The following is a 15330-nucleotide window of genomic DNA, read 5'->3' on the forward strand; positions in this document are numbered from 1 at the left end:
TCCACCCTCTGATATTACTGCATCATTCATAATCTAGCCTGTCATTGTGTGGCACTACATTATTCATCCAATGCTCTTAACTCTGTGGCACAGAGTCTTGCCTGACAGTCAGTCCCATTGCCGTGCATGTCAGGAGTGGTGTGGCAGCTTCTTGTGGTCTGAGTAAACGACTGTAATTCCTTTGTTAAGCTTCAGAATGCTTTTCTCAGCTGACACAGAGGGGGAGGAGCATATGCAGCCAACATGTGAAGAGCTGTCAGAAAGCTCCTGTGAGTTCATAGCATGCGCTCCTACAGGTTTACACGCACACATAACATGTCAACATGTGGAGTTCAGTGTGTCAGAATTTAAGAGTTTGTGTGTGTGTGTGTGTGTGTGTGTGTGTGTGTGTGTGTGTGTGTGTGTGTGTGTGTGTGTGTGTGTGAGTTAGCCATGACACAGCAGGCAGATGGTGGTGTGACATGTGTCTCTACTCTGGCTTTAGGCATAGGAACAAAGCAAACATGAGAGGCAAGGAATGAACATCTCCTCTCCTCTCCTCTCCTCTCCTCTCCTCTCCTCTCCTCTCCTCTCCTCTCCTCTCCTCTCCTCTCCTCTCCTCTCCTCTCTTTGCCTTCAATCAGTCAAACATATGTTTTCTTCTGCTTTCAACACTTTAAGGTTTAGACATGAACGGGCCTGTTAGGCTGTGCTGTGTGCAGTGTTTTCCACTGCACTGGGTGTTATTGCCCAGCAGCTATCGACACACACAGAGTAATTACACACAGCTCTGATAGTCTTTTGCTCATGGTCACCGGTTTTTGCACGTGTGTGTGCGTGTTTCATCTGGTCTGGTCTTATTTTCCACCTGGCTGACAGACGGGGCAGTACATTGGGTACAGCACGTGGATTTCTTGCGGAAAGAAACCTGCTTTTAAATAATTAGATATACAGAAAGTATATGGGTACTCTGTGATAGTCATGATGATAGAGCCTGAGTTGTTTTTGCAGAATGGGCTTCAGACAGTCAGTGTGTTTCAGGGGAGTGATAAAACACATGTTGATCAATATACTGATCATTGAGCTCGGGGACCTGAGGGGATCTGCAGAGCCATACATCACAGGCAGCTCTGACACTTCTCCTCCTCTCTATGTTTGCATGGGTAGCAAAATTCAAAGGCTGTCCAACAAAGCGCATTCAAAAGAGCGTGGATAAATTTAGCGCAGCATGTTGGGACTGTAAATAATTTCCCCCTTTGGCTGTCTTAACTTGAAAAAAGTTGCATTGTGCCTCATGCAACTTAGCACTTAGGCCATATGGTTTGAATGTTATAGTTGCAATTTCCAAGAAGTTGTCCATTTTTATTTATTATTTAGTCTTGTGCAAATGCTGTGAAAATACAGCTAAGTCACAACCTACTGCAACAACCAAACAGATCTTGGTGGAATGAAGCCTGCTGCTGAACCGTTATTGTTAGCTTCCTTCATGCTATACTAGCTATCCTTCTAGCAACATGTACTGGTCTGCCTGTGCACTGCTGCCACATGATTTCAGTAACACAGATTAAAAAAGAATAGGAATTCAGCCTGTAGTGGCAGGAGCCCCTTCCTGCTACATGAGCCAGTATCAGGTCGATATCTGATATAACTCCCGGATCAATGCGTTGCTAGTCTTCTAGCCGCATGGAAATGAAATTTGATGCAAATATTCGTGTTCCCAGACTATCTATTCTAATGACTAATTTATTGCCACATGAGGTCAAAAATGTAAGGCTGCCCAGTGTTAGTAAATCATAAAGTACCTGCCTAATGAGCCCCAGCTGTACTTTCAAATGAGTGCTTATTGTTTATTGTAGTATTATTGTAGTTTGCTAAAGATCAGCACATTAAAATTGTCACCCAGAGCACCAGCACTCCTTTGGCTAAGGAGAGTCTCAAGGAACAGTTGGCATGGTTGACTTTAGGGTGACTTAGATTCACTAAATGGAATTTCACATTTTGGGGATTTTCTTATATCCTAAAGAATCAAACAAATGGAGCTAATTGGAAAACTCGCTCTGCCCTGAACCTAATTTGATTAGCTTCAGCTTGGCGTCTCTCCTTGTGTCGTGGATGGCCGTTTTCATAGATGGGAAATTCAGATTTTGTGAAGGTGAAAGACAAAATGTCACAGACTTCACAAAGTCACATTATACCGTCCCAGTGGGAGCCATAACATTTAAAGCTTAGATATATAAGAAGTTTGTTTATTTATACAGATCACTCATTAGCTTTATAAATAAATTAAAATAAAGAATACGACACAAACATCCAGTCATAGGTGACTTTACAAATGACCTACTGCCAGAGGCTTTCATTATTAGGCCCAGCTTCATTAGGATAATTTTGAATGATATCTAATTACATTAATTGAGAGTTTCTTTTTCCTGTTCATTGCTTTCCTGGCTCTATGATTAGTATCTACTGGAACAGCGGTAGGCAAGGAGGAGAAGACCTGCCTCATCTGGTGAACAGTCCAAACCAGAGCCAAACACTATTTTCCCTTGTGATGCAAGATGCCTTATTATAATAACACAGAGAACAAAGATGCACAGATGCAAACACAGATGCTGGTATGGACCAATGAATATTCATGTGCAGTCACGTACAACTGGTATGTTTTTCTTACAGGCCGACATTAAAATAAAGCCCATGTTTTTTGTTGTTCATTTGCAGCTATGGCCATTGTGGCTGCTGTTTGGTTTTGGGTTTTGCACAAGAGTAAAAGCCACAGTCAAAGGGAAATCACAATAATAACATTTAGTTTCTTTTTATTTTAAATCGTAAGTGCTTGGCAGTTTTGTGTACTTCACTGAGCAGATTAATCAGTAGACTCTTTAAATCCAAACTACTGTGTCTGTCCTCAAGGATGCTGTCTCCGTGACCTTGGCTTCTGGTAGGATTGAGTGATTATTCAGGCTGTCAGTAGTGGTTTCACCCTTCTCGCTTTTTGTGTAGTGACAGGATGTTTGTGATACAACTGGATACTGCCATTGCTCTGATAAATGCTCCTACATAAAGTCCTGACAGAGACAAAGGTGATATAAAGACAGAGGATGGGGGAAGGCATGGAGAGACTTGACCACTGGCTTCTTTAGATCGCAGACATGAAAGATATGATGTTGCTTTGTTGTGAAATATATCAGAATTAGAGCACCTTATGATTTATGTAGCATGATTAGTTGACTATTATGATTATCATCAAATAATTTACTCTTTTGGTCATCTAATACATTTTTATTTTAGCTTTTCTTTGTCATACATTATGATCCTTGAACTTTAGACAAATGGAAGGAAGGGCCGAAACTGCTGCTGTGATTCTGATATGATCAAGAAACAGCTCCAAATTGCCCGATCTGTCGTAATGAGACGATTCCAAGCTTATCCATTCTTTCTAGCAGTTCTGGGATTTTTTTTCTGACAGTTTCATGACAGTCATACGTTTGTACACCTGAGTCATACGCTGTTTAAACAATGAAAACCTGTGTAGGCCTATGTTTTCCCAGCTTGGATCAGTAAAGGAATCGATTTACTGTACAATCAGACTCATAAGCAGAACTGATAATGGAGATGGTATCAATAACACCTTATGAACATCAATCCATTTCTTTATGAAATAGTACTGTTTCAGTTTATCACCAAGGCATATATGTGACTCCAGGCTTGTACAGAAAGCAAAAAAACAAAAACTTGGAGCCAGCATCTAGCTGCAATGCTTCTTGAGTAGCTTCAACTTTTGGCATCGTTAGTTGCTGCTTGGATTTCATGGCAGAGTTTTATAAGAGGATTTAGTGTCTGGATCAGAAAACGGCAAAAAAACAGAATTTGAAAAATTCATCAGCATCATTCTCTGAATGGTTTAACTTGTTGCCCAAACAAATAAGCGACATTAGGCATTGATGTTTTGCTAAAAGGTGTGTCATTATGCAAAAAGATGCATGCTTAAAATTATGGATGAGATTCTCACAGCCTCTGATAGATTGTGCATTATCTGCTGCATTGCCAGTCACCACAGCACTGTTGCTAAACTAGGAGACGGTGGTTTTGCATTAAAATGAGTGTCATTCCAGTCTTTTGCATACTTTATAATAAGCAAACTTCTCAGGCCGCAGTTAGTATGCTATGGATTTTAAAAATTTAAGATGATTACCAAATCAGTTGCTCACTGTTATGAATTAACCTTGATTTAAGTCTTAAGCCCGTGGCCTTTGTTCAGTAGAGGTCAGTGTGAATTTGCTAAAATGAAACAATGAAATATAAGTTAGTAAAAACCACAAAAAAAAGTAAATCACAGATTGCAAAGCAATCCTTTTCCTTTTAATAATTCATCTTAATTCCTCAAGGTCTTTGTATTGCCTCACTCGGAATGTCCTATTCTTTCGCTCATCACTACCCAGCATCCCTCGTGACTGAGCCCCCAGCATGTCTTTCCCTGGGGCTGTCAGGTCAGGGGCAGAAATAGCAGCAACCTCTCAGTCCCTGGGGATGTTGTCTGCCTCTCTGACCATAGCCCTGTTGTTATCACCTGTTTCTAGAGGCTGCATTCACCCAGGCCACTCTCCACTGATTTGGAGTCAGTAGATTAAACCTGCAGTCTGGTGGCTATCATTTAGAAGAATGACTCAACACCTCAACATGGGCGAGGAAGGAGGCTTATTAGAGAGGTGCCTGTAATGGGCTTGGACTTGGAGAGCTTTGCTGCAGTTAATGAAAACGAGCATACTGACACAATTAGATAGAGTTACATAATGCTTCAGCTCCTGTGCTGTTTTGGACCTGGATTCTCTGCTTTCTTTCCTTTTCTGGCATTGACATTCAACAAGTTAAAGAAGCACCTCAATCATTAAAACATGAGTGTTTGGAAGAATCCTTGCTGTTTGCCTCACCCTGTGCATAAATTTAGTATGTGTTGATAATCTTCATTCCTTACCATGGTCAGATTTGAGGTACATTGTTAATTTTTGTACAGTGTTGCCTGTTTGTGCTGTGTGCCAGAGGTTTGTCCTGGCCCAGTTTAATAAGGTCAGACCTGTAAATAAATACTCTCTTTTTTGCTGGTGTTGGCAGAGGCTTGTGTGTACTCCCATTAATTTCCATTCTTTCTCATTTCCACCTGTTGGGAAAGGTGTTACTGATTAGGTTTTTACATGAGTTAAAAAAAAAAACAGAAAAAAAGAGACACTTTTAAGGAAGTGCTATTGTTTGAACCAGTGTCTTGGCACTTATCAGCCAAGTTAGTGCTGCCAGCATTGTGAGGAAAGCTATGAACTTACAGAGGCTCCAGTGTGGGAGGTGGGGAATGGGAAAAAATGCTTGCATATTTCCAGTGCCCACAAGCCGGTCCTGAGTGAGAAAATAAGCAGCTACAGTCATGCATACATTTTATCCTACACCCATGCATACGTGCCTTCATGTTCACATGTACAGTGAATATCCTTTTGTCAACTTCGAAGCGTGCAAGGAGCGCTTTTTTTTTTTTTTTTTTTTTTTTTTTTTTTTTTTTTTTTTTTTTTTTTTTTTTTTTTTTTTTTTTTTTTTTTAGCCTGTCATGTCTGGCATCTTCCACAATCGGAATGATGATCCGAATGCACTGATGTACCGAACATATTTGCTTTGACAAGAACAGCTCTATATGTTTCCTATAGGCTCTTCTTGTTAATGTTTGCAATTTTATTTTTATTTATTTATCTTTTTATTTAGTTATTCATGCCAAGTCTGACAGGCAACAAGGAAGGGGCAAGAACAAGAGGTGGGGGGGAGAAAAGGGGGGGGGGGGGGGGGGGAGAAAAGGAAGAAAGGAGATAGAAAAAAAAAATAAATAAAAAAATAAAAAGGGGTTGATATACTCACACACACACACACACACACACACACATCCATACACACACCCATATGCACCTACATATACACACACACACACACACACATACACACAAGTTTATTGTTTGTAGTGATGTGTGTGTATGCGCCTTTCTCATGCAATGTATTCGATAATGAGGGCGAGAAACTGCAACCATGACCCCCGCGATCCAGAGGCAGATAGGGAAGGACCCAGGGGACCCAGGCCCCCCACAGCACAGGAGCCCAGAAGACTTGGGGCCACACATCCCGATGGCAACCGCGTACACTCCCCAGAAGAGGAAGGAGGGAGGCTACAGCCGGAACCCCCACAATCCAGGGGCTAGAGTCCAGAGAGCCAGAGACGACGGGCAGCCCACCCCCCCCGGCAGGCCGGCACCCCCAGCACGAGCCAGGCATGCGGCCCCCGAGGCCCCAAGCGCCCGAGAGCAGCCCGACACCCGGCAGAGCCCCCCCACGCGCCAAAGAGGCCCAAGCCACCCCCAGGCCACGGCCGCCAAGGGAGCAGGCCAAAAACCATGCCGAGACATCCGGCCACACATCCCGGGACCCACGGGCACCCACACTCCAGGGGCGGCAGTGACGACCAGTGGGGAGCAGCGTGGAGCGGTAGGGAGGGGTAACTCCCACCCTCCGTGTCCCACAGGTGCCAAGGCTCGGCAAGCCACCAACCCAGGCCCAGCTGTCCACACACACACACTCTCACAAGCACGTACGTACACACACACACACACGTACCAGTCATTCCCTCATGTACACACACGCACATACACACGCACGCACATTCGCATGCACCAGTCACACACTCATGCATACGCACATGTAACAAACATGGACACCTAATGTGGGAGAGCGGGTACCAGCACCAAGCCAGCGGCAACCCAGGGAAGCAGCCAACCCAGCCCCGAACAATGAGCCAGTCCCCATCCCAGGCGGGGTGCACGGAACTGGGGTGTGAGAAGGCCCGCCCGCCCCCTCCTCCCACTCAGCGTGTTGGGGGGGTGATGTGAATGTATGTGCTGAGAAGAATGTGTATGGCTGTGTGAAAACTACAGTGCTTTTAAAATTGGAGGGACAGATGTAATATGAGCACTGAATAACAGCGCCCATCCACACTGTCCCCCCAAGGCCCTCAATGTCTAAAATGTAAATAAAATTGAGGTGCAGGCAGCAGTGAACAGACAAGTGGGGCCACCTCAGCAGTGCCACCCACTAACCACTGTGTGACACACCTGCCCCCCAAGGCCCTATATGTACTATGATGTGTTGTGAGCTGTATAATGCAATTAAAAAAGGAGGAGTGGGACATCACGCAGCACAGCGAGCAGAGCCGAGGTGATGGCCCCACTCACTGCGGTACGAGCCCCCCACCCCCGAGAACCTATGTGTGCATAATGTGATGTTAAACTGAGAGGGAGGAGGGGAGGGGCCAGGATAAATATGACCGGGAGGCAGAGGACTACCCCCCGGAGGAAGAGAGCCAGCTAGCTACTGGCTCACTAGGCACCCCAGTTCCCTACACCCCCCCGCAGCCCAGGGAAGGCAGGTCCAGGGCCTGAGGTGACCGCACCCCCAGGACGCCACCGTACTCCAGGCCGGCACCCACTGCCCCCACTGCAAACAGGACACAACACACACCCCACATGCATACAAAGGACAACAAATATCGCACACACACACACACGCACGTACGCACACATACACACGCACGCACACACACACAGACACACACCCCCACATACATACTCACACATACACACACACGCACACAGTGGTCCTGAGTCAGAACCACCCGGCCCCGTGTGGGGCAACTGCTGCTCCCTCACCTGAGCGCCCCACCACCCCATGGGGGAGGGCACCCAGAATCCCGGAATGCCAGCCAGACACCCCGACACAGCCAACCCACCCCACACGGCGGCGCGCCCAAGGGGGCACAGACCCCTCCAGCGCAGGGAGGGGCCCAGCCAGGAAACGGGCAACCCCGGGCACCAGGGCCCCGACCCCCGCACCCCGGCCCCCACAGAGGAAGCCGGCCACCCGGACGGGGCCAGCACCGCCACCACGGGACCCCGAGCCCCACACCCCACGACCATAAGAGCACCATCCAAGTCCCCACCACCAACAACCAGGGCCCGGACACAGAAACCACAAAACGGTAGCCACCGCCTCCAGGCCAGAGCCATCAGACACCCAGGCCCCCCCGGCCCACCCCCAGCCACCTACCGGGTGCGCCATGAAACCAGACCACAGCTCGTCACCCCCATCATGCGATGGAGCTGATCAGTGGGGACCAGAGAGATTCAAATTTTGCCAATTGATTTTTAGAGGTGGCAGACATTCTTTCCAGACTAATGTGGTCTAAAAGTAGATTCTTATAGTGAGTAACGCATAAATCATTTTTTGATTTCCAATTCATGAGGATAGTTTTCTTAGCGATGCATAAGGTAGTAAGAACTATGTGTGATATATTTGTTTCCATGTTTAATTCACTTAAATCACCTAGAATGCACAGTTTTGGTGATGTTGGGATATCGCAATTAAAACATGTGGATAATTCCTCACATATCCTCTGCCAGAACCTCTGAACAGGTGTACAAGCCCAAACTGCATGCATATAGTTTTCAGTATGGTTGCCTGAACAGTGGGTGCATATATTTGTGTCTCTGAGGCCCATTTGGAACATCCTGTGTCCTGTATAATGTATTCTATGGAGAGTTTTGTATTGTATAAGTTGTAAATTCGGACTTTTAGTCATTTTGAAAGTGTTTAAACATATCTGTGTCCAGAAGTTTTCCTCTGGGTTAATGGAAAGATCTCGCTCCCATTTTGTAGTTGGGAGGGATATTGAATCATTAATTTTTAATAATAACTTATATATTTTTGATAATAATTTAGGGGTATAAAGATTTAGAAATTCTGTTACCAGTACAGGGGTTTCTAATTTTAAATTATTTAAATTAAACCTTGCCTGTATGATAGACCTCAACTGCTGGTATTCGAGAAATTTGCTATTGCTAATTTCATATTTGGAAATAAGTTCTTCAAATGAAATAAAGGTCCCATCGTGAATAACATGTTCTAAATTCTTTATTCCTTTCTCTTGCCATGTTGAGAAGTTCAGTACTGTTTTTTTCTGACATATATCTGGATTGTTCCAAATGGGTGTCAGTTCACATGGGATAAGTGAAGACTTTGTTATCTTTAAGAATTCCCACCAGGCTGTCAGAGAGGTGTTTATGTTAAGACTTTTAAAACCGCTATGATGTTTAATACTGACGCTAATGAAAGGTAAGTCAGAGATTTTCACTTTTCCACAGAGTGTTTGTTCTAAATCCAGCCATGGGCTGTCTAAAGGGCTTGATTTGATCCATCTTGAAATATACTGTAATCTATTGGCTAAGAAATAGTGATAAAAGTTTGGGAGTTCTAGACCACCACTGCATTTTAGCTTTTGTAAAGTTTTTAAACTTATTCTTGAGGTTTTATTTTTCCACAAAAATTTTGAAATGTTTGAGTCCAGAGATTTAAACCAGGCAACAGAAGGTTTATTAGGGATCAGTGAAAACAAATAATTGATTTTAGGCAAAATCATCATTTTTACTGTGGCAACTCTCCCCATGATAGATATAGGTAGAGAGTTCCAACGTGTGAGATCATCCTCTATTGTTTTTAATAGAGGAATATGATTCAACCGTACCAGGTCTGACAGCCTGGGGGAAAAATTAATACCTAAATATTTAATATTGCCAGATTGTAGTGAGGTGGTCGTGGTGTTCTGAAAATTACAATTTAGAGGTAAGACGTTTGATTTACTCCAATTGATGGAGTAGTCTGATATAGATGAGAACTTATCTATAAGTGTGATTGTTTTTAAAAGAGAAGTTTGTGAGTTCTCAAGGAAAAGTAATACATCATCAGCATAAAGGCTTATCTTATGGTCTGTGTTTTCTGTTTGAATTCCTTTAATATCTACATTTTGTCGGATTGTTGCTGCTAGTGGTTCAATGAAAATGACAAAGAGTGAAGGAGAAAGTGGGCAGCCCTGTCTGGTGCCTCTCTGCAGACTGAAGCTTGGGGAAATAAGATCATTTGTTCTAACACGTGCATTTGGAGAGCTGTATAATGTTCTGATCCAGTTTTTGAAGGATGAACCAAATCCAAATTTGTGTAGAACTGCTAACAGAAATTTCCAATTTACCCTATCAAATGCCTTCTCTGCATCTAAAGAGACAACTGTGGTTTCTAATTTATTAATAGAACAGTAATCTATTATATTTATCAGTCTGCGTGTATTATTGGCAGAGTGCCGACCCTTGATAAAACCTGTTTGGTCTGGATGTATAATAGATGGAGTGATTTTTTCTAACCTTCTGGCAAGGACTTTGCAAATTATTTTAAGGTCTACATTAATCAGAGAGATTGGCCTGTAGCTGGATGGGAGTGTGGGGTCTTTGCCTGGTTTAAGAAGTAGACTAATGTTAGCAGAGTTCATGTTTGGAGAGACCGCATGATTGCTCTGAATCTGAGCCACCATTCTGAGAAAAGAGGGTCTTAGTACAGACCAAAATTCTTTATAAAACTCTGCTGGAAAACCATCTGGGCCTGGGGCTTTATTATTTGGGAGATGCTGTATTGCTTCGTAAAATTCCGATGATGAAAGAGGCGAATCAAGAGTCGCGGCCTGTTCATCATTTAGTTTAGGTAGATTAATGTTATTAAGATATTCTTCAATTTCAGCATCAGATGGATTAATCTGCGATGAGTATAAGGCTTCGTAAAAGTCTCTAAAAGAGTTATTTATTTGTTGTGGGTCGTGGGTAATATTACCAGTTGAGTCTTTAATAGAATAAATGGCTGTTTTTTCTTTATTTAGTTTTAACTGGTTAGCCAAAAATTTTCCAGATTTATTTCCATGTTCGAAGTTTTCTAAACGCAACCTCTGCAACATGAATTGTGTCCTTTTATCAATTATTTCATTTAATTCCAGTTTTAGTTTCCTCATGTTGTTAATTATATGTTCTTGTGGTGAAGCAGCATAGGCAGTTTCTAAAGATTTAATTTTCTGTTCTAATTCTAACACAAGTGCTTTTTCTTTATTTTTCTTATGCGAGCAGTAAGATATTATTTTGCCCCTCATTACTGCTTTTCCTGCTTCCCAAAGAACACACGGTGATATTCCAGGTTGATCATTAATTTCTAAATATGCTGACCACTCCTTTTTGAAATAATTAATGAATTCTTGTTCTTTAAGTAATGATGTATTAAATCTCCAGTTCCTGATTGGTGGTGTGACTCTTTTCTGTGTCAGAGACATAGACACCGGTGCATGATCACTGATAGTGATAGGGTGAATCTGAGTGTCTGTGATATCCATCATCATGGAGCTGCTAACTAAAAAGTAATCTAAGCGGGAGTGAGACTTGTGTACTGGTGAGAAGAAACTATAATCTTTCAGAGTGGGGTGATGTGAACGCCAAGCATCGCAAAGACCAAAATCCTTCATGTATTGTTTAAGAATGTCTGCAGACTGCCAGTTCCTCTGACTCACTGCTGTACTGAGCCTGTCAATATCTGCATTAAGTACCAGGTTGAAGTCTCCTCCTATTATAAGTGTGGTGTCAGAGTGATCGGACAGTAAAGTGAAGAAGGTATGAAAGAAGGAGGGGTCATCAACATTTGGCCCATATATACTAGCAATGCATAAATCTATATTTTGAATAGTTAAATTGAGTATTATAAATCTACCTTCTGGGTCTGATGTAGTATTTCTAATGATGCAGTTTATCTTTTTGTTAATCAATATGGCTACACCTCTTTGTTTGGAGTTGTAGCAGGCTGAGTACATGTGAGGGAACTGCGGAGAGGAGAGTGTGTGCGCAAGGAGCGCTTTGAGATGCGCAAAGGCCGTTAGACTGCTTAAGTGATGCAAGTCCTTTGGGATTCATCCAGTGAAACAGAATCAGTAGCACTGTCATGGAAGCCCATATGTTGGTGCTGCTTTGACTGAAGCGGCACAGTCCTTCACTTAGCTATTCAGGTAGTCAAGGCCAGCTGGTTACTCAGCCATTATACACCTTCCACAGAGAGTATGACCTCTCATGCGCCTTTGGAAGATAGCGATAAATAAGAGATTAAACCCAGCTGTTCTACCACAGTCTCAGTATTGAGTGGCTGGTTGTCTGTTATCTAGTTCTTTGCTTGCGGATTCAAGTGTGTTTACAACCCAGAGGAGAAGATGGACCTTTAAAGAACCTTTAATAGCCTAAGAGGTTTAGATCCAGTTAATATATTATTTTGACCTTTTTCCCTTGTGTTAGCATTTATTCCAGTACTCTTAAGGCTTTGTGTGAACGTGCTTTCCTTACTGTTTGAAATAGCTATTGGGCTTGCAGAATGGGCTTGCTGATACGTAAGGCATAATGAGGTAAGGGGCACCATCTCGCTTTCTCAACTGACGCAGCAGTGTCTATGTGTGTGTGTGTGTGTGTGTGTGTGTGTGTGTGTGTCTGTATGTTTGCGTGTGTCATGCTGTATAACTGGGTGAAAAATAGAGACAGCGAGAGAGGAAGCCTGGAGCTTAACAAGCTTACATAGGTGTCAGACCTCACAGCTTCAGAGCAAGTGTTGACAGAGTTACACACTGATCTTATTGTTTGAACTGCACACAGTAGAGTCTGTAGTGTAGTGTTCTGGTGCACACAAATAACATTTGAAAATGAAAAACAGCTTTATATCTTTCTCCCATAAACAGTAATATTACAATAGTTATTAAAGTAGATGCTGTAGATGATGTGTAGTTTCTCTGATTCACATTTATGTGACTGACAATAGAAATGTCAAACTGCATTGGTATGTAATGTTGAGATCAGATGATCTGGAGTGGAGAACTAAATCTTAAGCAAGTTGGGAATTGGAGCAGTCTTTGCATCTTTCAAAATTGTGTTTCACTGTGTGTGTGTTAGTTGACCATAGTGGAGTTCTGTAAACATTCTTTTTATGTCTTCTGCAGCTTATCGCCAAGACTCAACAGGCGGTGAGCGGAGCTCTGGACCAATCCGGTGCCAGCGATGTCGGGAAGTTTGCAAAGGCGAAGTCGTACGAGTACAAGAGACCCACTTTCATGTCAAGTGTTTCACCTGCACCGGTAAGAAACGAATCAGCTATAGAGATCACACACACTGGAGTTGTCTTGCACAGTTTCCAAGCCTGGGTGGTCATAGTTAAAAAGATGGGAATTCCAGTGGTAGGTCAGAAACAGGACATCTATCTTGATCACATCCTCATCTGCTAAACACACACTCACATGTACACTTTGACAGATACAGTGTATATGCATTATTTTTTTTAATCCATCTTCCAGTGTACATGCAGAGTGATACTATTAGCAAACGGTGGGGATTGGAATGGATCAGAGGTGCCTTGCAGGGGACTTAGGCTCCTGCTAAGTTAGCTTGTTAATTTGCAGGCAACTTGAAGGGGATTTTCCTGTGATTGTATGCTGTAGACTAATGAGACTGACTTAGCTTTGCAGTATAAGAACACTGGTGACCTCCAGTAGATTCAAATGGTGGCATAATCACACATCCTGTTAGTGCAGCAGCTGTGTAGAATACTTTTTACCTTTGTAATTCTTGTTTGTGTACTGTGCAAAGCACATTTGCACAGCAGCATGCTCTCTGACATCTTTTACTGCCGCGTTAATTAACATTTTGAGAAACGTACATTCTGACACGATGTACATTGGTTTTATTGCACACTTTGCAGACAAAATGTTTTCATACTGTGACCAAATGACTTTAAAATTGAGGGAAATTTAGGCGGTTGACAATCTGAGGAATGGGATCTATATGTTTATTTGGCTCAGCAAAAATCGTACCGACTCATAGTTTGTTTCAAGCGCAAAACTGACATGTAATATTGGCAACATTTCCAGAGTGAAGGGCGAGTCTGAATGGGGCTCGTGACGAGCAAGTGTCTGTGCATGTGTAAACTGAAAAACTGGAAATGAAAGAAGCGAGGAATGCTGTTTGTCATGCTGCTGTACAGCCTCGAGCTAGTGTTCTCAGAATTATGTTAATAGTTTTATGCTAAAGCAAAGACAGTCAGTCGCAGGTTACTTTGCAGTTCTTTGCAGATGAATTGTGATGAATACACTCCATGACAAATGAAAAAGGAATCATCTTGCCACACCTTTTCTGCAGTACGGCTGCACAGGCTGCACAAGTTGTGTGGATCAAGGGCTTTATTGTTGTTTAATGCCCTCCAAGGGATGTGGAGTAAACGTTTTTACATACACAGAAAAATATATATTCTGAAGTGCTAAAGGATCATACAGCGCTGTGCAAAAGTCTTGAGCCACACCTAATTTCTTTATATTTTGCTTCTAAGAGCCAGACCGTTTTGTTATTTTTTTTTTTAAAAAAAAGGTCTTGAACAATAGTTCTCCACAGTTTCTGAATGTTTTTTTTTATTTTTATTTTTGGACATTGGCTGCTTCTTTAATCATTTTCAGTCCAGTTTTTGTACCTACCCATTTTGTTTGTTTGTTAAGCCACCTAACACTGACCTATGTATCATTCAAACATAGAAAAGGCACCTAACTAACACATAACAGAGAATTTGGCAAGGAACCAATTTTAAATTGTATCTTTAGGCACTTTGTTACTAGCAGCTAACATCATTTGTTCACATCATTGCACATCATTTCTTTATTTGAATATCTGAAAAATGATTGACACAGTTTGACAAGCATAAAATTTTATGTTTGCACCGACAAGGTGATTCCCAAAGACCTGTTAGCTGAAAACTTGGCATATCTCAGAATATTGTGCAGTGTGTACTTATAAAACTTGAGGAAACTGGACAAGTAGAGGACAGAAGAAGAAGTGGCAGACCCAAAAAAACTACCTACTGCAAATGAAGAGTATCTGAAAGTCATGTCCTTAAGAAATAGGAAAAAATCCAGTAAAGAACTGACACAGGACCTGAGAGATCCATCTGGTCCTTCAGTTGATCCATCTACTGTTCGCTCAAGCCTCATCAGAAACAGTCTCACTGGGAGGGTGGCTGTCAGGAAGCCATCCTTGACAGGGAAATCAGGAGAAAAGGCTCTCAGCCTGGAGAACGATTCCTGAAGACTACTTAAAGAAATTACAAGAAAGCTGCCTCAGAGAGTTCAGGCTGTATTGAAGAATAAATTAGTTCATACTAAATATTAACTTTCAAGCTTGTGAGAACTGTACAAACTCTATTTTTGCCTTAAATACTGTATTTCCACGCATGTCTGCACATTTCAATAAATGGCAGCACCCGTTTTCCATTTCCTAGAAAAATATAAAGGAATAAAGGGTATCTCAAGACATTTGCAGGTATTGCATTCACACACATATACCTTCATAGGTTAGGTGAACATTGCACTTTTCCCTGTAAAAATTATTCAGTGCAAATAAATAA

General features: G+C 42.4%; 1 protein-coding gene across 1 annotated transcript in view; it reads left to right on the forward strand.

The window, feature by feature from the left end:
* LOC115787228 (actin-binding LIM protein 3-like) overlaps positions 1 to 15330 on the forward strand; it is a 50466-nt gene that overhangs the window by 1445 nt on the left and 33691 nt on the right. The window contains 1 exon segment of the mRNA XM_030739818.1: positions 12887 to 13021. Within this exon segment, the coding sequence (XP_030595678.1) occupies positions 12887 to 13021 (135 nt within the window).

Source organism: Archocentrus centrarchus, chromosome 10, assembly GCF_007364275.1.
Source record: "Archocentrus centrarchus isolate MPI-CPG fArcCen1 chromosome 10, fArcCen1, whole genome shotgun sequence".
In the NCBI taxonomy this organism is placed as follows: domain Eukaryota; kingdom Metazoa; phylum Chordata; class Actinopteri; order Cichliformes; family Cichlidae; genus Archocentrus; species Archocentrus centrarchus.